Source organism: Dipodomys merriami, unplaced genomic scaffold (genome assembly GCF_024711535.1).
Source record: "Dipodomys merriami isolate MVZ:Mamm:240054 unplaced genomic scaffold, mDipMer1.0.p SCAF_2, whole genome shotgun sequence".
Classification (NCBI taxonomy): Eukaryota; Metazoa; Chordata; class Mammalia; order Rodentia; family Heteromyidae; genus Dipodomys; species Dipodomys merriami.
The window spans coordinates 94267846-94290411 of record NW_027203381.1 but is presented as its reverse complement, the minus strand read 5'-3'; the positions used below and the strand labels follow the sequence as shown (position 1 = coordinate 94290411).

Here is a 22566-nt window from a genome sequence, read left to right as displayed (position 1 = left end):
GTTTGATTCCTCAGTATCACATAAGCAGAAAAAGTTGGAAGTGACCCTGTGTCTTAAGTGGTAGAGTGCTAGCCTTGAGCCGAAGAGCTGAAAGACAGCGCCCAGGCCCAGAGTTCACAACCAACCCCCCCCCCCCAAAAAAAAAAAAAAAGTTTAGAAATGTAACCATTCTTAAATTGTTTGTAAACATATTGTTTATAATCAAATAGTCCTGATGAAACAATGATTTGGAAAACATTTTCTCTATAACAATATCAGGCAGTCCCAGGTTTTCCTGCAGAGGACACTTGGCAATACTAAAATATTTTTAATTGTTAAGATCAGCAGCCACTGGGGAAGAGGCCTGAAATATTGTTGAATCTCCTATAGGGCACTGATAGGTCTAATAATGAAGGATTGCCTGAGCTACAATAAAAATAGTACCTAGGTTGAGAAACCTTGGTGTACACTTTACTTTGGGATTCTTAGTATTTTATATGTGTAATGGCATTTGTGGCCAAAAACGGTTTTAATCATTCTCAAGTGATTTTTAAGCAACTATTATTAAAAGGTTTGCTTCACTGTTTTTTTTGTTTTTTAATAAGATATAGTCCATGTATCTTTTAGAGAAATTCCAACTTAATTGTTTAAGAAGAAACAATTCTTAGCCAGGTGCCGGTGTCTCATGCCTGTAATCCTAGCTACTCAGGAGGCTGAGATCTGAGGATTGTGGTTCAAAGCCAGCCTGGGCCGGAAAGTTCTTGAGACTCTTACCTTGAGACCACTAGAAAACCTGAAGTGGCGCTGTGGCAGAGTGGGAAAGCGCTTGCCTTGAGCTGAAAAGCACAGGGACAGCGCCCACTCCCAGAGTTCAAGTCTCACAACTAACCAAAAAAAAAAAAAAAGAATAAACAGTCCTTGGTCTTGACATATAAAATAATACATCAAGCTTTGTAAATAGTTTCTGACACTATGTAATATATTTTTATGGTTTTCTGTGGGGGCAGTACTAGGGTTTGAACTCTAGGTCCCAGGCTTGGTAGGCTCATGCTCTACTGCCTGGGCTATACTCCAGCCCCCCATTTGCTTTTCTTTTTAAATATAATTTTATTGTTACTACCTTGATATAAGGGTTACCATTTAGGAAGTCAGGTAATGAGTGCATTTCTTTTTTGGACAATGTCATCCTTTCCTTCACTTTCCCCCAGTCCTCCCCCCCAACCCCCCGCCACACGTACACCCCTAGCCTCCTTCTCTGTCCACAAGTTGCACAGTTCATATTCTACATAGTGTATTAAAAACAATTCTTGAAGCTGGGTTCCTGTTGTGCATGCTAGCTGCTCAGGACGCTAAGATCTGAGGATGGAGGTTTGAAGACAATGTTGTCAGGAAAGCCCATTACACTTTTTTTTGGGGGGGGGTATCCAGTCATGGGGCTTGAACTCTGGGCCTGGGCCCTGTCCCTCAGCTCTTTAGCTCGAGGCTAGCGCTCTACCACTTGAGCCACAGCGCCACTTCCAGCTTTTTTCTTTTTTGCTTATGTAGTGCTGAGGAATCGAACCCACGGCCTCAGGCATGCAAGGCAAGCACTCTACCACTGAGCCACTTTCACAGCCCTCTCTCTGTTTTTTTTTTTTTGGTCAGTTGTGGGGCCTGAACTTTGGGCCTGAGCGCTGTCCCTCAGCTCTTCAGCTCAAGACGCACTCTACCACTTGAGCCACAGAGCCACTTCCAGCTTTTTCTGCTTATGTGGTACTGGGGAACAAACCCAGGGCCTCATGCATGCAAGGCAAGCCACCTTCCCAGCCCCTACACTCTTATCTCTAATCACCAAAAATCCAGAAGTGGAGCTTTGTCTCAAGCAATAGAACACTAGCAATTAGCAAAGCAGCTCAAGTCCCAGGACCTGTACAAGAATACATAATACGGTTGTGTAGGCACATGCTCTCCTTTACCCCCTTTCTCCTTTACCCCCCCTATGCATGCATGAGGCCCTGGGTTCGATTCCTCAGTACCTGATAAGCAGAAAAAGCCAGAAATGGTGCTATGGCTCAAGTGGTAGAGCACTAGCCTTGAGCTGAAGAGCTGAGGGACAGCGCTCAGGCCCAAAGTTCAGGCCCTACAACCGACCAAAAAAAAAAAAAAAAGATAAGAGTGTAATGGGCTTTCCTGCCCACTTCCACTTAGGCACTTTTGCTGATTTACGGGCGATACAAATTTCTTGGATTTGTTTGCCTGGGCTGGCTTTGAACCTTGATTTCTCAGATCTCAGCCTCCTGAGCAACTAGAATTATACAGGTATGAACCCACTGGCTCCAGCACATTTTCCATGTTTTTGTGTACAGTTACAACTTTGATAATTGCAGGGAAGAAAAGGCATAGGATACATTATAGTTATTTTTAACATTCTCAACTTAGAAACAGTAGTGCATATGTTTATTATGTTTTTAAAATAAGATGGTATGGGTATTTGTTTAAAATACTTATACATGATAAAGCAAGTTTTCAGACACCATATTATTTATATTTAGTCTTGGGAAACTAAATGGATGCACATTTGGATTTTATTATTTGTCTACTTATCATTCTTTGATGGTAAGGTCCTTTGCAGAGGTCTCCCAGATAGAAGAATCTTAGTGATACTCAGATATGTGTATTCATTCTCATTAGAGTGTATGGAGGGGTAAAAACTAACAGCATTTGACCACAATTTATCAGTTTTTAGATACGTAAAAATAATGTGTACCTTTTGACTTAATCATTATTCTTACAGAATTTATTTCTTGGGAAATGTAAATTCGGACATAAAAGTGTTCATGACAGCACTAGTTATAATTAATAGCAGAAATAAAAAAATTCAATAGTAACCAGACCTTTTAAAATAGTGGGGTATTTTTAATCTTAATAAACTAAAATATTTTAGTCACAAAAATGATATTTTCAGTGACTATGTAATAACCTAGAAAGCTAAAATTCAACATCAAGCGAAAAAAATCATGCAATTTGACTATAGGAAAGTTCATTCTCACTGTAGTGACATTTGAGGTTTAGAAGGAGGAAGTGCTTTAAAGGATGATCATATGAGCTATATCAATAAAGAGGATTTTTTTGATAATCCATAAGAACTTTGCATTTCAAGTCTTTTAGTACTTGGTAGAAGTTATATTTGCATTTTCTTTGTGAGCAAGTCCACAGTAAGATTCTCTTAAGGATTTCAAAAACCGGAAGTGGCGCTGTAGCTCAAGTGGTAGAGCGCTCGCCTTGAGCTGAAGAGCTGAGGGACAGCGCCCAGGCCCAGAGTTCAAGCCCCACGACCGACAAAAAAAAATAAAAAATAAAAAATAAAAAAAAATAAAAAAGAATTTCAAAAACCTTGATGTAACAACAAATACAACTCAGTAATAACTCAAACACACTAAACTAATGAACCTTTCATATAAACCATTGTGGTATAAACAGCAGTACCTTATTTTGCTAATAATCATAGTTTGCCCATTTATTTCTATATTTTCTGTAGCTCTTTTCATAATACAGCAGCACTGAGTAGTTGAGATGGAAGAAACATAGTCCATGAGGTATTTCCTTGCACTTTAAGAAAAAAATATGTCAGTACCTGTCCTAGATTTTCATTTATTTGCAATAACCTTATAAGCACTATTTTTACCTTCATTTTCTAAATGATGCAGCTGAGATGCAGAGAGGTTAAACACTTACTCCCAAGACATATAATAAGAGAATGGAAATATATCAAGATGTTAATGGTTATATGTGGGCAATTCATGAGATGAATTTTTTTCTCAAATATTATAGATTTTACTACAGGAGTATGAATAGTTTATAATTATAACATATACAAATTAGGTAGAACAGAACTGTGAGGTTAGAGCTCATTTATCTTTTCTTAAATTTACCGCTTTGATTTCCTGTGTGTTAACCTATGTTTATAAACTTGGACTAGAAATGTAAATTACTTCTTTTTCTACTGACATCTAATCTGAAACAGTTGGGATAGGTCCAGCAAACTAGGTTTTTCAAAAGCCTTCTGATGTTTACTAGACTGTGGAAAACATTAGACTAACCAGCGATTTGGAAATTATTGATAAGTATTGAGATCTGAAAAATGTATTCTTCTAGATCTTGGCTTAGGAGTTTGAAATTTGTAGCTCAACATAGAACTGTGCCATTGTTAACATTCAATGCTGTTGTATGATTAAAATACTTAGCATTTTTTTGAATGTGGAGACAAGACCCCAAAGAATGTTATAATATCACATCCGGTTCTAATCTGCATATCTGGAATAAGTGGTAGTGTTGGTTGTTTTTGGGGTGCTGTGTTAAATTCAGGCTCTTTCAGCTTACACTCTATTACCGAGCTACATCCTCCCCTGCCCCAAGGAGGTTTTTTTTTCTTTCTTTTTTTAACTGTACTGTGGTTGAACTTGGTCTTGTACTTACTAGACAAGTGCACATAAGTGCCCTCCACTTCAGCCTTGCTCTTTCTTTTTTTTTTTTCTGGGGAGGGTCTCTGTTTTGGGCTGGGTGCCATGATCTTCCTACCCTAAGACTCACATGTAGCTGAGATCAGACATGTGTACCACCACTGTCAGGCATATGGATTTCACTAACTTGGTCCAAGCTGTTTTTGACCTGAGATCTTTCCAATAGTATACCTCCCAAGTATTGGGATTACAGTTGTTAGCCCACCATACCCATCATGATAGTTTTTAAGTTTAAACTAACAGGTTTTAATTTGGTATGTCAGCAGTTAAGGTACAGGGGAATAAATGTATCACATTTAATCAGTCTAATTTGATCAATTGAGCTGAGTGATACTCTGTAATTGATGAGATCACCTGAGCATGAAAGCTAAGGTGAGTGTGCCTTAGTTCAAGCCCCTTCAGAATCACATAGAGCTCCCCTGTGACCCAGCAATACTACTTTTAGGTGTTGACCCGAATGATCACAAACAAGAACATACTAAAGCTCCCAGCACAACTATGTTTATTGCAGCATTATTTACCATACTAAGATATGGAACCAACCCAGATGCCCCTCAGTAGATGAATGGATCAAGAAAATGTGGTATGTGTACACAATGGAATTCTATGCCTCCATCGGAAAGAATGACATTCCCCATTTGTTAGGAAATGGAAAGACTTGGAAAAAATTATATTAAGTGAAGTAAGCCAGACCCAAAGAAACATAGGTCTCATGGTTTCCCTTATTTGCAATAACTAGTATATGTCTGAGACAAGCAGAAAAGGTCAGATAAGATGATGTTAGGTGAAATGAATCCCAAGATAAGCACACAAGAGGTTTTTTCTTTCTTGCTATTGTTTCTAATATATTTATAAGGGCTTTTTGTTGTTGTTGTTGTTGTTTTGTCCCTCCCCCATGGTATAACCCCTGTTTTTACTGTATTTGATGTTGTTATAATTTGTGGAGGGGAAGGGAAAAAACAAACTGCTTTAATAGGGATACAGGAACCCATTGCAACAATGAGATATACAAGATGCTATGTCAAAAAATGAACTTTACAACTTTGGCGGGGGTTGGGGTTTGAGGAGTGTAGTTGTGGAGATGGGAGGGAAGGGATGGTGGGGAAAAACAAAGGAGGAGGCAACAATACTTGATAAGAAATGTACTCATTACCTTGCTCACATAATTGTAACCCCTCTGTATGGTATTTTCACAATAAAAAAACTTATTAAAAAAAAGAACTAGCACAGACAGAAAAATATTTCCACTTTTGAATCATCTCTCATTTTCAAGTTTATAAAGAGATTAAAGTCTACAAACCAGAGTTTAAAGATCCCAAATAACTTCCTTCTTAGAATAAACCTTCCATCAGAGCCAAAGGGCCTCTCTTGATATTCCCCTGACAGCTTGGGTCATCGTTCTGACTATAAAGGTCCTCTTTCACCACTGTTAAGGAAAATTTTTTATCCTTCACATTTTTATTTTCTTACTTTTCTAAAATTCAGGTTAGTAGGAGAAACATTACTAAATCCTGCCCAGTACTCAATAAATTTTGTATTTCCCTGAAATTAATGACAGGTGGGATAGGGACTAGTGTTGACTTACTACTTTTGCAGTAAAATTTTGTGTTATCAGATGGAGAATATATAACTAATTCTGTCTAGTAGTAAGCCCTTCTTCTTTTCTTGCCTGTATGGGTTTGAACTCTGGGCCTGGTGCTCTCTCGCCTTTCTTTCTCATGGTTTGTGCCCTACCACTTGAGCCATACCTCTACTATAGAGTTAACTGGTGATAAGGGTCTCAAAAATTTGTCTGTCCTGACTGTCTCAGAACCTCAAGTGTCAGATGTTAGTCTCTGAGTAGTAAGAATTAGAGACATGAGCCACAGGTGCTTGTTTTACTTAGCTTATTCATTGTGATGATAAATACCCCAGAAAACAACATAAAGGGAATAAAGACAACACTTGGCTCAGGATAACAGATTGTAGTCTATGATTGCCTGGCTCTATTGCTTTGGGTCTGAGATGAGGCAGAGCATTATAGTGTTTAAGGGAATGTACATATACAGTACAGTAGGAAAGGAGTGGACTTAGATATCACTAGGAGTGATATCTTCTAGTGGTCTTCATTTTACGAAGTCTCACCCCTGAAAATTTTTATCACTTCCCAGTAATGTCATCAAATTATGAATCTATCAATTGATTAATACATTAGTTTGATCAGATCCAGAAACTTAGACAACTAGGAACCAAGCTTTCAAAATACTTCTTGTAAACTATAGCATACAGAAAAGACTGGGCCCAGACAATTTTATTTACACCAGCCAAGATGTCAGTCAGTTGTGCCAACTGCTAGGATCCGTAACTAGTTATTAAATTTGGGTGGACAATCTCATCAAGTGGTCATTTGTGCCACTGTGTTGTCTGATTTTTGGGGAGAGTTAGTGTTTCTTCCTTTTGGGTAGTACATGAATTTACAAATTTCCATGGAGAGCAGCCCAAGGCACCAGGTCTTAATTGATGTTCCCTATTTCATTTTATTTTTTGACATTTAAAAAAATTAACAATTTTATTTTCCAATTCAAGGATATTGATTCATGATGGCCCAAGATCAAGACATTTTAAATAATGAATCAAGCGACTATATTTTTTAACATAATAGTATAAAACTTGTACATACTATAGAGTGATGTTTGGCTACATTTATAAATTATACAGTATTGAAACCAGGGCAAAAGTTTTATCTCTTCAAAGCAAACTTCCTTTCTGGCCTTCCCTCCGTCCCTCTGTCCCTTCCCTCTTCTCTCTCTCTCTCTCTCTCTCTCTCTCTCTCCCTCCTTCCATCCCCCTCCCCTCCTAATTTGTGATAATAGGGTTTGAACTCGGATTCTGGTCTGATTTGCTGACTCAGCTGGGGCTCTACTTATTTATGTTTATTTTTGTTAACTAGTTGAATAAAGGGGTTTTGGCCTGGGAAGGTGGCTCAGTGGTATAGCCCTTGCCTTGCATGCATGAGGCCCTGGGTTCAATTCCTCAGAACCACATAAGCAGAAAAAAGCTAGCTGGAAGTGGAGCTGACACTCAAGTGGTAGCGTGCTAGCCTTGAGCTGAAAAGCTGAGGGACAGCGCCCAGGCCGAGAGTTCAGGCCCCACAACCGACCAAAAAAAAAGGGGGAGGGTTCAATTCCAGAAGTCAGGTGATGAGTACAGAGCATTTTGGTTAATGTCATCCCATCCATCATTTTCTCCCATCTTTCCCTATCCCATCCTTACCCTTGTTACATACTTTGATATTCCCTACTTTATATTTCATCATTTAAAGATTTTTTAATTTTTATTTTGTGTTACCTTAGTACTCTTGTGCTGAAAATAAATGTGTAATCATAGCTGCTTCTGCTTCTTGTAAAGTGTCACCTGCAGTGTTAAAACTACAGGCAATGTCCTTAGCCTCTACTGTTCTGCCCTTGTTTTTGTGGTTTTTCTCTCTCCAACTTTGTATACTAAGAAATATTTAATCTTGTTACCTAGGCTGTTGTCAGGCTCCCCATTCTTAGGCCTATTGGAATACTGATAAAAGTACTTTTATTGTGCCCCATATTTATGTCACTTATTCACAGGTACCTGAGATGAAGTTGCCTTCTGTGTGTGTGTGTGTGTGCGTGCGCGTGAGCTCACACGGGTGTGCACGCGCATGTGAGTGCACGCAATGCTAGTATTCTACACTTGAGCCACAGTCCACTTCTGCCTTTTTTGAGTAGTTTATTGGAGATGAATCTCACTGACTTTACTGTTCAGGCTGGCTTTGAACTATGATTCTCAGATCTCCAGATTCTCAAATTACATGTGTGACCCATCAGTGCCCAGCTTGAAGTTGCTTTTAATATATCTGATGTTTATTCTTTAGTATCTAGTAAAAATAGTATCTCTTTGATCGTTGTTTCTTACCCTTACCTATCATTTACTGCACTTTTAATTGTTCTTGACTCTTTAGACTAATCTTAAGTTAGCCACTCCTTTCTTCCTTTCTCTCTGCTTTTTTCTTCCTTCAGTTCTCTTATAGTAGCTCCTGTAATGCTAGAATTAAAGCCAGTGAGTTCTGAGTTCATTAAAAAGAAAAAGAAAAAGTTCAAGCCAAGTGATGGTGGCTTCAGTTTAAAGCCATACTAGACGGCAGAATCCGTGAAACTTACTTGTGGCTTAAGTGGTAGAGCACTAGCCTTGAGTAGAAAAGCCAAGGAGTTTATATAAATAAATGGTTGTCAGTAGTGAAAAAGGTATCTTTATCTTTAACCATAATTATAAATTCATTAAATCAGATTATTTTAAATACTAATTCTACTCAAGATTATTGTTAGTAGATAAGAGAGATGTAACGGACTCACTGTATCTAGATTTCATCTTTTTTCCCCCCTTACAAATTGTCTCATGCCATTCTGTGGACATATGGAAAAGTGGGAAAGAATTAATATTAGTAATTGACTACATGCCTTTGCTAAAGAATATTGATTCATGGTCCTTAATATATAACTGAAGGTTCTGAACTTGGTCCAATTATGTCTGTATGTATGAATTATTTTTTGTTTGCAACTTGATGGTAACTTGAAAAATTTCCCTTTCAGATTTATAAGGTGATGTAAAATAAGTAAATTTTGATGTGTTTGCTAAGGTATACTAAAGATTCTATACTTCTATACTAAACTTCTATACTAAAGATTCCTAAATACTTTTGATTTTTACCCTACAGGTGGTTGAAGATTATGCTGGAAGATGGCAGGTCCCTTTGCCCCAGCTTCAAGTTCTTCAGACTGCACTTTGTTGTTTCACATCAGCCAGTGCATCATTCCCAGATGAATGTGAGCACGTACAATATGTCTTGAGTAGTCTTGCTGTGTAAGTATTCTTTACTTCTAAACACATCTGTTGATGTATCTTAATAGATTTTTAGGGGCTGGGAAGGTGGTTCAGTGGTAGAGCGCTTGCCTTGCATGCATGAGGCCCTGGGTTCAATTCCTCAGCATCACATAAGAAAAAAGAAAAAAGCTGGAAGTGGCGCAGTGGCTCAAGTGGTTGAGTGCTAGCCTTGAGCTGAAGAGATGAGGGACAGCGCCCAGGCCCAGATTTCAGGCCCCACAACCGGACCCTCCCCCCTCTCCACCCCCCCCAAAAAAAGAATAGATTTTTTATAAGTCAAGCAGAAAAGGTCAGTTAAGGTGATGATAGGGAAATGAACCCTAAGGTAGGTATTCAAATGTTTTTTTCTTTCATGCAGTTGTTTCTAACACATTTATAAGATTATTTCTTTGTTGCTTTGTATGTCCCTCCCCCACGGTATAATCCCTGCTTTCACTGTATTTGATGTTGTTATAATTTGTGGAGGGGAAGGGAAAAAACAAATCGTTTAAATAGGGATACAGGTGGACCCATTGCAACAATGAGATGTACAAGTCGTTATGTCAAAAATGAACTTTACAACTTTGGTTGGGAGGGTGGGGGGAGGATGGGATGGGAAGGAGAAACAAAGGAGGAGGCTACATTGCTTGATAAGAAATGTACTCATTATCTTGCCCATGTAATTGTAACCCCTCTGTACAGTATTTCACAATAAAAAAAAAATAATAGATTTTTAGCCAGGATACTAGTGGCTCACATCTATAATCCTAGCTACTCAGAAAGCTGAGATGTGAAGATTGTGATTTGAAACCAGTTTGGTCAGGGAAGTTTGTGAGACTATCTCTAATTAACCACCAAAAAAGCCAGAAGTGGAGCTGTGGCTCAAGTGGTAGAGTGCTAACTTTGAGCACTCTACTGGCAAAAAAGAGAAAAAAAAAGACATTTATTCTGTGGAAGAAATCATTCATAAAATCTTAAAATGAAAATTTCATTTATTCACCTGAGTTTCTAGTTTTAATTTTAAACGTTTAATAACAATTATAGTTAAAATAGAATTGTAGCAAGCAGATGCTCAGATCTCTGCAAGCACTTTGCTTTTTAATTCTGTAGAATATCCTGTCAAGCTTAATGCTATCCCAGTATTGAACGATTGAGGTCATGCTGGTTGGCAGAGAACTATGATGGTCTCTTAAAACAGGCCTATTTCTTTAAAAAAAATACTTGTAGAGAACTTCGAATTAAAATTACCTTTCTTGGCCTGGTGCTGTTGGCTCACTCATGTAATCCTTGCTATTCAGGAGGCAGAGGTCTAAGGATTGTGTCTCGAAGCCAGCTTGGGCAGGAAAGTCCATGAGACTTTCAGTTAACTACTTCAATTAACCCCCAGTGAACCAAAAGTAGTGCTGTGGCTGAAAGTGGTAGAGCACTAGCCTTGAGCAAAAAAGTATAAGAACAGCTGTCAGGCCCTGAGGTCAAGTTTCCTTGTACAATGTATAAGGAACCATGTTGGAAGTACAGAATAACCTCTCCAGGCATCAGACCTGCTGGTGTATTGCTTAGCCTCCAGAATTTATTTGTGAGTCAAGCAAAATTGTACTAATTATAAATTATCCAGTCTCAGTAACTGTGTTATAGTGATACTTGGGGTTATATTCTTTTGTGAGCTACCTACTTATATTTTAATCATTTTATAAGCATATTAATTGGAACTTTTCTTAATTTTCATGAGCTCTTTATATATTCGTGGTATTAAGCTCTTTTGTGATATAAGTTGCAGTATATATTTTACATTCATCTTTGCTTTGGGCCATAGTGGTTATACCTTCAATAAATTTCTGAAAATCAAGGATTTTTTTGAGAGGGTTGGTTGTGGGGCTTGAACTCTGGGCCTGGGCGCTATCCCTGAGCTCTTCAGCTCAAAGTGAGTGCTCACCCACTTCAGCCACAGTGCCATTTTCTGGTGGTTAATTGGAGATAAGATTCTCATGGACTTTCCTGCTTGGGCTGGCTTTGAACCGTGATCCTCAGATCTCAGCGTCCTAAGTAGTTAGGATTACAGGCATGAGCCATTGGTGCATGGCAAGGATTTTTAATTGCAGTTTAATATTTATGAATTTCCTTTATTGCTCCTAATTTTGAATCATAGTTCAAATTTGTTTTTCTATAACCAGGTTATATTGGAATTCTGTTAGATCTTTATGTTTTACTTTCTGGGATCTCTTTTAGATCATTATTTTGTGCTCTAGGGATATTATTAATTAAAATAAGGCTTATTTGAACACAAACACTGCAATATCTTGACAGCTGATCTGATAACTGGGACAACTACTGACTATGTGGCAGGTAGCATATATACTGTGGATACCTTGCATAAAAGGATGATCCATGTCTCCTTTGGACAGTGTACGATTAAACCACATTACTTAGAACAGCATATGATTTTGAACTTACAAACGGTCTAGTTCAAAAATTTCCCATGCAATATTTTTTTATTTAAGTTGACCAAAGAAAACAAAATCAGTCATGGGTGAGTAGTTTAATGAATATGCCTACATCCTTGCTGAACACTTTTTTAGGTTTTTTTCTTTATTGATATAGATACAAAGATTGTCATTAATATTCTCATTTATATTTGTATTATATTCCATTATATGGGTGTACTTGAAATTAATATACTTTTTCCTTGATGGCCAACACTTGGATTTCTAGATTTTGCTTTAAAAAATCTGATATTAAGGCTTGTATTCAAGTTTTTGAACTTACGTGTGTTTAGCTAGAGGATGGAATTCTTGTAATTGGAACTGCTAGGTCAAATGACATGTGTACAATCTTAAATTATTGTATTGCTCTTAAAAGAGGTAGTTCCATTTACAATCCCTTCAACAAGTCATAATGGCTTGTTTTGTACACTAAAAAGACATCAAAGAATACATAAACTATTGTTTTAAAAAGAAGGGGCTTTTCATCTTTATGGTTTTTACTTAAGTATGTGTGAGGTAGAGCAGTTTTCCATGCTTGAAAAAGATTCACTTCACTTTTCTGTGCAGTATTATATTATCATTTTTAATAGAAGTGACTTTTTTAGACTAAATAGTTAATGCCTACCTTTTAAAATTTCAGTCTTAACTAACAGTTTTTATTTTATTTTATTTTATTTATTTACTTTTTGGGTCTGGTTGTGGGGCCTGAACTCTGAGCCTGGGCGCTGTCCCTCAGCTCTTCAGCTCAAGGCTAGCGCTCTACCATTTGAGCTACAGCGCCACTTCCAGCTTTTTTCTTTTTGCTTATGTAGTGCTGAGGAATCGAACCCAGGGCCTCAAGCATGCAAGGCAAGTGCTCTACCACTGAGACAACTTCCCAGCCCTAACAATTTATTTTAAAGGTAAACCATTTATAAAAACACAATTTAAAGCCGGGCGCTGGTGGCTCATGCCTGTAATCCTAGCTACTCAGGAGGCTGAGATCTGAGGATCACGGTTCAAAGCCAGCCCGGGCAGGAGAGACCATGAGACTCCTATCTCCAATAAACCACCAGAAAACCGGAAGTGGCGCTGTAGCTCAAGTGGTAGAGCGCTTGCCTTGAGCTGAAGAGCTGAGGGACAGCGCCCAAGCCCAGAGTTCAAGCCCCACGACCGACCAAAAAAAAACAAAACAAAACAAAAAAAAAAACAAAAAAAAACAATTTAAGCCAGGCACCAGTGGCTCAGGTCTATAATCCTAGCTACTCAGCAGGATGAGATTTGAGAATTGTGGTTTAAAGCCAGCCCAGACAGACAAATCAAGAGACTTGTTTTTTTTTTTTTTTAGTTGGAGAATTAAACAGAAAGCAATGGTGGGAGTAGAGGCATGGCTTATGTGGTAGAGTGCCAGTCTGGATCTAAAAAGACCAGTCATAAGCCATGTATTCAAGTCCTAACACTACCAAAGGGAAAAGAAAAGAGGAGTGTGTTTATGGTGGTAACATATAAATTATTAAAAGCACAAGTATTTAAAGTATTTTCCAAATAATTTATTTAAAAAGGAGGTACCAGAAAATGAGTACTACTATGAAAGGGCTAATCAGGGTAAGTTTGGAGTTTGAAGAATTTTGTCCTTTATTAGATACATGCTTTCATAGTGATCCTCCTTCTGGTTTAGTGTAAATTTTATCCATCCTTTAACATTCTTGGGTTAAACTAGACTTTGTGACTAGCTTAGACAATCCTTCCATAATCATTCTATTATTCATCTGTTCATTGTAGGAGTTTCTTTGAGTTGCTGCTGTTCTTTGGAAGAGACGAGTTTTATGAAGAGCCTTTAAAGGATATTCTTGGATCGTTCCAGGTAAAATAGTTTAGAACTTCACATTTTTTTCTATGTCTAAAACTCTCCCCTGAAAAAGTTTACTGGGTATGTAAAAGTTTTGCTTATAAGTTTTTATGGCTGCTAAGGTTACAGTGTTTAAGGTCCTGTTTTTTCCAGCAGATAGTTAAATATCTTAAGGTTAATTTTTAACTGTATTTCCAAGCGGTTCATAGCCAAGATTTCAATTTCACATGTGCTAGACCAGAGCTGCTACCAGGCCTGTAGATACCTGAGTACATTCTGGCATATACAGTAGCTGCTGTAATTTAGAACTATCCAGGTAAGAAAGTATTTTTCTTGCATAGACTACAAGTAGACTGTGTACCATGTTAATTTTTTTCTGTGGTGATATCCAGATTTTCTCATCTCATAGTAACCTTCTAAAGCTAAGAGGCCTAGTTTTCATTTTGTATCTGGGTAAGAGAAAGGAGAATAAAACTAGTAGGTAAGAAGGACAAATTGTGCGTATGTAATGAACATTAGATCTTTTACCATTTACTTGGGGATCAACCCTGGCACTCTCTTGTTAACTTATTTTTCTTCAACAGATTCCTATAAAACTCCATTTTGATCAAAAAGTTATTAATAGTGTATCTGCTTTGACACACTTCTAGCTGTTTGCAAAGCTTTTACCTACATAGTAAAGTCTTTACTAGACATGTAACATAATGTAGACCCTCAAATAATGAACATTAGAGTAGACTAGTATAATTTTTATTTCTATAGAATAGTAATTAAATTATTATGGATTGAAAAAACCAGTGGAGGATGATCTGGGCAAGTGAGACAGTGGAAAAGATAGGAATTAGCCAGGTGTGGTGTGTTGACAAGGCTATAATCTTAGTACTTGGGATCCTAAGGCAAAAGGATACAAGTTTAATGCCATTCTGTGCTAGCTAATTTCCCCTTCCCCCCAAAAAAAGAAGCATTAAGGGAAACAAAAATACAGGATTTAGGTATATTTTTGTAGGAGAAAGTGACATGAGAAAAAGTCATAGGCAAGAAAATGCAAGATGAATTTGGGACATGTGGCCGAGACCAGCTGAAGATAAGGATTTTCTGATGTGTAATAGGTAAATGAATAAATGTGAGGTTAAGAAATGAGAATTTTGTGCTTTGGTAACTGCTGAAATGTTCCCGTTAATATATAGGGTCAGACAGCTTTACAGACACATAATCACTTCTTTAAAATGGCATCAGGGACTTGGGGTTTGGCTCAACTAGTTAATTGGCCCTGAATTCAAGCTAGAGAACAGTCATTAAACAAGCAAAAATTCAAAATCTTCCTTTTGGAGTAAAACAATAAGCCTGTCCCATAATTTATTCTGAAAGAGAAGCAAGGTATAAAGAGTCTAAAAGATAGTATGCATATATGCTCTAGATTATGTTGTGACTTTTATAGCGATCTAAATGCTTATTCACTTTAGTGGTATTGAATTGAATATCGTTCCAGAAAGTTGTCAGAGTATTCAAAAAAAGACTGAAAATATTTCTGGGCTTTTTTGTCCTCTTTCATTATGATTTTTTAAATAGACCACAGAGGTTTTTGTTTGTTTGTTTCTTTTGTCTTTTACTGGGACTAGAATTCAGGACCTCAAGATTTCACTTGGCTTTTTTACTCAAGGCTGGTGGTCTACCACCTGATCCATACCTCCACTTCCATCTTTTTTGGTGGTTAATTGGAGATAAGAGTCTCACAAACTTTTCATCCCAGGCTGGCTTTGGACCTGGATCCTCAGATCTCAGCCACCAAGTAGTTAGGATTACATAAGTGAACCTGTAATGAGATATTACTACTTTCATCTAGAGCTATCTCCCATAGGAGTGTTTCCATAATATCCACCCAAGAAATACACTCATGTTTGTGTGCACACACAAAAACGAAACTCTTCTTTAGAACTTATAAAGTTATTTTGTGAGACAAGGTCACTGGGTGACCTAGTTACTAGGTCACTAGGTGAAACTGGCTAACTAGAATGTACTTGCTAGTGCCCTTGCTCTCTGCTCTCTAAAATTTACTCATACAATTTTTTTTTCATATCCTGGTTCTTTTCCCAAAAATAGTTTTTCCATTAGGTAATACTTCATCCCTGCTTCAATGGGAACTTTTTCCTTAGGTTATACTTCATCCCTGCTTCAGTGGATTTTCTGAATCCTGTTATCTATATACTGTATAACCTTTGGCATTAAAACCTATTTGCATACGAATAGAGTTTTGTTCTCCCCTCAACTTAGGTTATAGTAATAATACTTTCTCCTTTATATCTTCCTATCTGTCTTATTATTTGGCTATCAGTTATTTTATTGACAATGATGATCAAGTTTAGTTTTTAATCCCTTTAAATTCCAAATCAAAAATGATTTTTCTCTCTTAGGAATGCCAGAATCACCTCAGCAGATATGGAAATGTGAATCTGGAACTAGTGACTCGAATCATTAGAGATGGTGGCCCGTGGGAAGATCCAGTGTTGCAAGCTGTTCTTAAAGCTCAGCCAGCTTCTCAGGAGATAGGTATATCAAAGACTGAATATCAAAACCGGGGTTTGTGAGAAGCAAACATAATTTTATTATCTAAGTAGAATAATAATTTTTAGTATTTATGATAATGAATAATGTATTTCAAGTAAAGAATGTTTAATTAGTTTTTCCAAGTTGGCCCAAAGTAATTTTTAATGCCAACTCAGGTACATACATTTATAATCATGGGATTTAAAGTATTAACATATTTATTGGATGTTGTTTACAGGGACTTTTATTTCAGTTGCTTTAAATAGGAAAGCCTTTAAAAAAAAACAAATCAGAAATGAATTTTCACAAAAGCACATGGAATCTAACTTATATAGGAGAAACCTTTCTGGGGTCATATGTGCTATCATTATGCAACAAAGCTCTTAGAAGCGATTTTGTGAGAGCTAACACTGAATTTTTTTGTCACCACTTCTATGGTATATACACTACCAAATATACATTCTGTAGTTAATTCAGTGCTTCTGTGAAGAGTACTTATATTTATTAAGTATATATTAAGAATATATTTATTATTTTTCACTTGAATGGCTACAGGATGACTGATGAGTGAGCTAATTATTTCAATTCTAGATCTTATGGAGCAGTATTTATCACTTTTGTCTCAGGTCCTTATTGCCTATTTTTTACAACATAACTCTTAAAACACAGATCATAGTGGACCATGTCACCAAAAATTTCTTTTTGAGATAGGAGGTGTTGGTGGTTGTTTCTATATAGTTAACCCTTTTGTTTTTCAAACTATAATATTTGATATCATATTGGATCACTAAAATTTAGAATGTAAGCTTAGCAGAAGTGAATTAGCAAGAAGTTTAGTCAGATCTTAATCTGGTGAAACATTCATATTCCAGAATAACTAGATTACCATTTGGCTTAGGTTAATAGATGGAGTGGGTTAGTGTGGAGATTGATTGGACAAGTTGTTGATTCTCAGACTTAAGAGCAAACAAGCCCTACTGTGGGTATAGGGCTATGATGCTGAGAAGAGGAGACTACATGGAAAGTGAGACAACACTATAAGAAAAGGATCAGGATATAAGTAATAGTGGTATGGAGAACCGAAAGGATACAAAAGAAAGCTCTGATGTGTGAATCTTGGACAGAACTTAAAGAAAAAGAACAAGACAGTTGGAATCTAAGAGAACAAGTTGGATTACTAGGAGGAATTATGAGGAGTCAAATGTAAGAAAGTCAAAGTTCACAGCTGGAAAAAACTGAAAAATATGGCTTGAGAAGATAGAGGGTAGAAGTAAGACAAAGCTTCAAAAGATGTGCAAAGAGGGAAAAAAAGGATGTTTAAAGTTTTGGGGTAGTTTTAAAGCTTTTCTAAGTAGGTGCTAGAACAAATTTCTGGTTGGTTTGAGGGTTGATGGCCCTTTCGGTTGAGAATCATTGAAATTAAAATAATGAATATACCTTTCTTAACTTCACTAGCTTACCTCTTTTTGGGAAAAGCTATTCTACAGTCTCATTAATATGAATGATTCTAACTAGTGCTCATTAGGGTAAAGATGAGAATGAAGTTTAATTTTTGTAATAACTTCAAGTGATTATCATACATTTGTTTAAGCAATTGTTTAAGCCAGAATAATACATTACTTATAATCAACTTGGTTGTTTAACATATATAATTTTAAAATTTGAATTAAAAATAATAAAATATAGGCTCCAGAATTGGCTTTGTCACGTGCAAATTTTTGTCTTTAGAAGAGTTATTTAACATCTTGGAGGCTCAGTTTTTGATCTCTACAATTCCTGTCATATATTGTTGTTCTAAATAAACTTGGAGTGTTAAGGATATTTTTATGCTTTGAAATTCTCTGAATATATAAATTACTAATTATACTTGGTAATACAATAACACATATTAATAAGCAATCCAATTTGGCATTATTTTGGATTACTTTAAAAGTAATGAAATACAACATATCTAGCTTGTCATTGGTTTATATTTGTTTATAATTAATCTGAATTAGTGTGGTTTCAGTGTGCTAATTTAAGATTCAGTCTTCTAATCATATACTAATGAAAATTTTGAGCTGTGAGAAATAAATTGTATAATCTTAAAGAAGAAAAACAGACTGTGCTATTTGAAACATACTTTTAATATATTAATAAACTAAAAGAATTTTTTTCTTTTCAAGATATTTATTATTTTCCCATGTAATTGTAACCCCTCTGTACAGCATTTTCACAATAAAAAAATAAAATATATATACACATGCAAAAAAATTTTATTATTTTTATTTTTTAAATACTTTTTGTTTTTTAAACTGAGGAGTCATTAACATATCTTAAGCACTGTTTTGGTGTCATCTTCCCAGCCCCACAACTGAATATGCTAAGGAAAATGTTATTGAATTCAATAATGTGTTAATCACCTTAAAATACCTTATTTCAGTGGTAAAGCTTCAAACAACAAGGTTTGAATCTTTTTCAAAAGTACTAATCTGTTTTCTTTTTCAGTAAACAAATATTTAAGTTCTGAGAATCCACTGTTCTTTGAACTACGTGCCAGATACCTAATTGCTTGTGAACGCATACCTGAAGCAATGGCTCTTATTAAATCGTGTATAAATCACCCAGAAATGAACAAAGACTTGTACTTCCATCAAGCCCTCTTCACATGTCTGTTTATGTCACCTGTAGAAGATCAACTATTCCGGGAGGTAGTGAGACTATTTTTGCCTATTATCATTTTAACCCTATCTGAAACAAACATTGTCCAATTCCTTTTGTGGTAATAGTAAGGATTTCAGTATCATGTTATCTAAATTACCTAGAACCATTCTTTAAATATCCTGAAATAAGGCAGAATCTGATTTTACCAAATGATAAAATTTAGAAAATATGAGTATTAGTCTAGTATTGTGACAAAAGTCAAATACAAAATAAGATTTTGCCTATTAAAGTACTAAGAAGTATAATGGTTTTGTTTATTTTGTTTCTTTGAGATGTAAGAATTATCTTTTCCTAATACCCATGCCCATTAATGATATTACATATACTCAGGGTAAAAAAGTGTTTGTAGACATAGATAATATGTAGTAGAACAAACATAAATATAATTCTGCACAGTACATCATCATCATTGTAGAAGAAAACTAAAAACTCATGAATGTGCTCTAAGAAATTTTTTAAAAATTTTTAATTTTTTGCAACTAGATTTTTAGTCATTTTAAATTATAATGATTTTCACTTTATTCTCACAGCATTTAATGAAAACTGACTGCAAGAATGGAATTGATATCATCTGTAACACTGAGAAAGAAGGCAAGACTATGTTAGCCTTGCAACTCTGTGAATCCTTTCTTATTCCGCAGCTCCAGAATGGGGATATGTATTATATATGGTAAGTTTACACAATACAGAAGTGAAATGGTAAAATGGGAAACAGAAAGAATACTTGATTAATAGAGGTTGGACTTTAGGTATTTTTTAAAAATGCATGTAAAAATGTTAGGCTGTTTTAAAAAAAACTGATATGGCATTGTAAAAAGAACTAGGTATTTGTAAAACTCCCATGCCACAATTGATAGATTAAATCTTTAAGGTATTTGTTATAATCAAACAATTATGTTTGAATTTGAATTTAAGTTTCACTTGGAGCATGTTGTTTTATATATATATATAGTAAAATTACTGTACAGAGGGGTTACAGTTACATGAGGAAGATAATGAGTACATTTCCTATTGAGTGCTGTTACTTCCTCTTTTGTTTTTCCCCTACCATCCCTCCCCCGCCACTTCCCCAACTCTTCCTCCCCCACCCCAAGTTGTAAAGTTCATTTTCAACTTAGTGAGTTTTTTTTTAATTAAACTATTTACAAGCTAGGATATTTGAAATTGCAGTTTAGCTTGCAATCATGTTATTTAAAATGTAAATGGTTTTTAATACTATAAGTGAAATCCAAGAGTGTAATTATTCTGATTCCTTTCCTTCAGGACACACACGCGCACGTGCACACACACACACGTACAAACAACCAACAAAAAAATGACCACTTTCTCATCTTATGAAAGCAAAGGAAAAAAATACAAGAATTTGTACTTTATAGAAGGAATCTTAAAAATAGTGTTGGACACAGATAGCCTCTAAGTATAGATGTATGTGGCTCTTGAGCTGTTGTTCTGGCATTTCCTTCTTTGTCTTAGTTTTCTGTTTCTTTTTTTTTTTTTTTTTTTTGACCAGTCCTGGGGCTTGAACTAAATATTGTCCCTGACCTTCATTTGCTCAAGGCTAGCACTCTAACATTTGGGCCACAGCGCTATTTCCAGCTTTTTCTGATTAGCTTATTGGAGATAAGAGTCTTAGGATCCTGGTGCTGGTGGCTCATGCCTACAATCCTTGCTGCTAAGGGGGCTGAGATTTAAGGATCACGGTTCAAAGCCAGTTCTGGCAGGAAAGTCCATGAGACTTTTATCTCCAATTAATCACTGGAAATGGAGCTGTGGCTGAAAGTAGAAAATTGGAAGTAGAGCTATGGCTAAAAGTAGTAGAGCACTTGAGTGAAAAAGCTCAGGGACACCACTCAGGCCCTGAGTTTAAAACATATAACTGCCCCCCCCCCCAAAAAAAAAAAAAAGCTTTATGGTATTTCCTGCCAGCCCTGATTTTGAACCTCGATCTTCAGATCCCAGCCTCCTGAGCAGCTAGGGATTATAGGTATGAGCCTCTGGCTCATTCTTTTTCTTTTTTAATTTCATTTTTTATTATTATATAAACGTGATGCCCAAAGGGGTTACAGTTATGTAAGTTAGGTAAAGAGTACATTTCTTTGTGGACAGTATCACCCCTTGCCTTGTGCTCTCCCACCACCACCCACAAGTTGTTTAGTTCATTTTCAACATAGTGTCTAATGTCTAATATCACTGCTGCATTTGTTCACCCTTTGTCCCTCTACTTCTGTGTTGCCCTTACCCTCCTAAAGACAGATAAATGAACAAGACAAAGAGAAAAGAAAACAAAAACAGCAACAAAGAGGTTAAAATCTCTTGATTTGACTTCCTAGAGTTCATTTTGATAAATATTATTGTATTTGATCATGTGCATATAGGCATTGTCTTTCTGTTCTCCTAAGAGTATCCTCCTTCATTCTAACTGTGTGTAAAATGCCTAGTCTTATATAATTTATCTTGGCCTTGTGTATTTTATGTATAGCTTCTGCATATGAGAGAAAACGTGCTGTTTGTCTCTCTGAGTTTGGCTTATCTCACTTAACATGTTTTTTTTCTAGATCCACCCATTTCTCTGCAAATGACATACCTTTCTAATGGTTGTGTCAAATTCCTTTGTGTATAGGCACCACATTTTTTTTTTTTTTTTGATCCACTCATCGATTATAGGGCTTCTGGGCTGCTTTAATAGCTTGGCTCTTTTGAAAAGAGCATCAAGTGTCTTTATGGTATCCTGGCTTGTGATGTTCTACAAAAGTCTTAGTTTTGATGGCTTCCTGAATGCTAGCACCATTTTCTTCTAAAAGTTTTTAAAATTTTAATTGAAGAACAGAAATCAGCTACAAAGTGTATTTTGACTGTGTTTTTTTTTTTTTTTTTTTTTTTGGTGGGTCCTGGGGGCTTGAACTCTGGGTCTGGGCACTGTCCCTGAGCTCTTCATCTCAAGGCAAGTGCTCTACCACTTGAGTCACAGCACCACTTCTGGATTTCTGTTGGTTAATTGGAGATAAGAATCTCATGGACTTTTTTTTTTCCTGAGCTGGCTTTGAACTGCAATCTTCAGATCTCAGCCTCCTGAGTATCTAGGATTACAGGTGTGAGAATGTATTGGTAGTTAATGTAGTAGGGTACTGTTCTTTCTAAAAATCTGAGCAAAAGAAAATATAAGCTTTATTGGACTTTTGGACTTCGAAATCAAGTTTTTAGAGTGGCTTTTCTTGCTTATATTCTTTCAAAATCCAACATACAAGTAAATCTGAAATCCTATTTTGTAAATTTATTCATAATGGAATTTTATAATGGTATTCTGAGATTTCTGCTTTTCTTGCTAGAAAGCTGAAATACATGATAGTCTCACTTGACAAACTTCCTAAAATCTTGGGAAATGTTTTCTGTTCTTTACAGAAGCAGAAGGGAAGAAAGGCCTTTGTCTTTAAAAAATTGTTACCTGAACAGTCTCAAGTTATTTTTTTGGACAAGTTAGAAAGTATTCTTTAGACATTTCTAATATGTCAAATATTCATTTACAAAATATGTCCTATCATTTCTAATTATTGTATTAAAACCTTTTGCAGAGATATGTCTTATGAAATACATTTGATCTGTTTTTCTTCGTATCCCTTTTAGAAAATGAGGGTATTTAATTTAAAATATTTCTCAGCATCCTTTA

At 36.1% G+C, this 22566-nt stretch overlaps 1 protein-coding gene across 2 annotated transcripts in view; it reads left to right on the top strand.

Annotated features, from left to right (window-relative positions):
• The window catches only part of Znf654 (zinc finger protein 654), a 38971-nt gene that overhangs the window by 3823 nt on the left and 12582 nt on the right, over positions 1-22566 (top strand). For both annotated transcript variants that reach the window (XM_070030438.1, XM_070030437.1), the window contains exons 2-6: positions 9202-9347; positions 13589-13670; positions 16067-16202; positions 18687-18889; positions 19433-19572. In XM_070030438.1, the coding sequence (XP_069886539.1) occupies positions 9202-9347; positions 13589-13670; positions 16067-16202; positions 18687-18889; positions 19433-19572 (707 nt within the window). The remainder of the gene's footprint in view (positions 1-9201; positions 9348-13588; positions 13671-16066; positions 16203-18686; positions 18890-19432; positions 19573-22566) is intronic.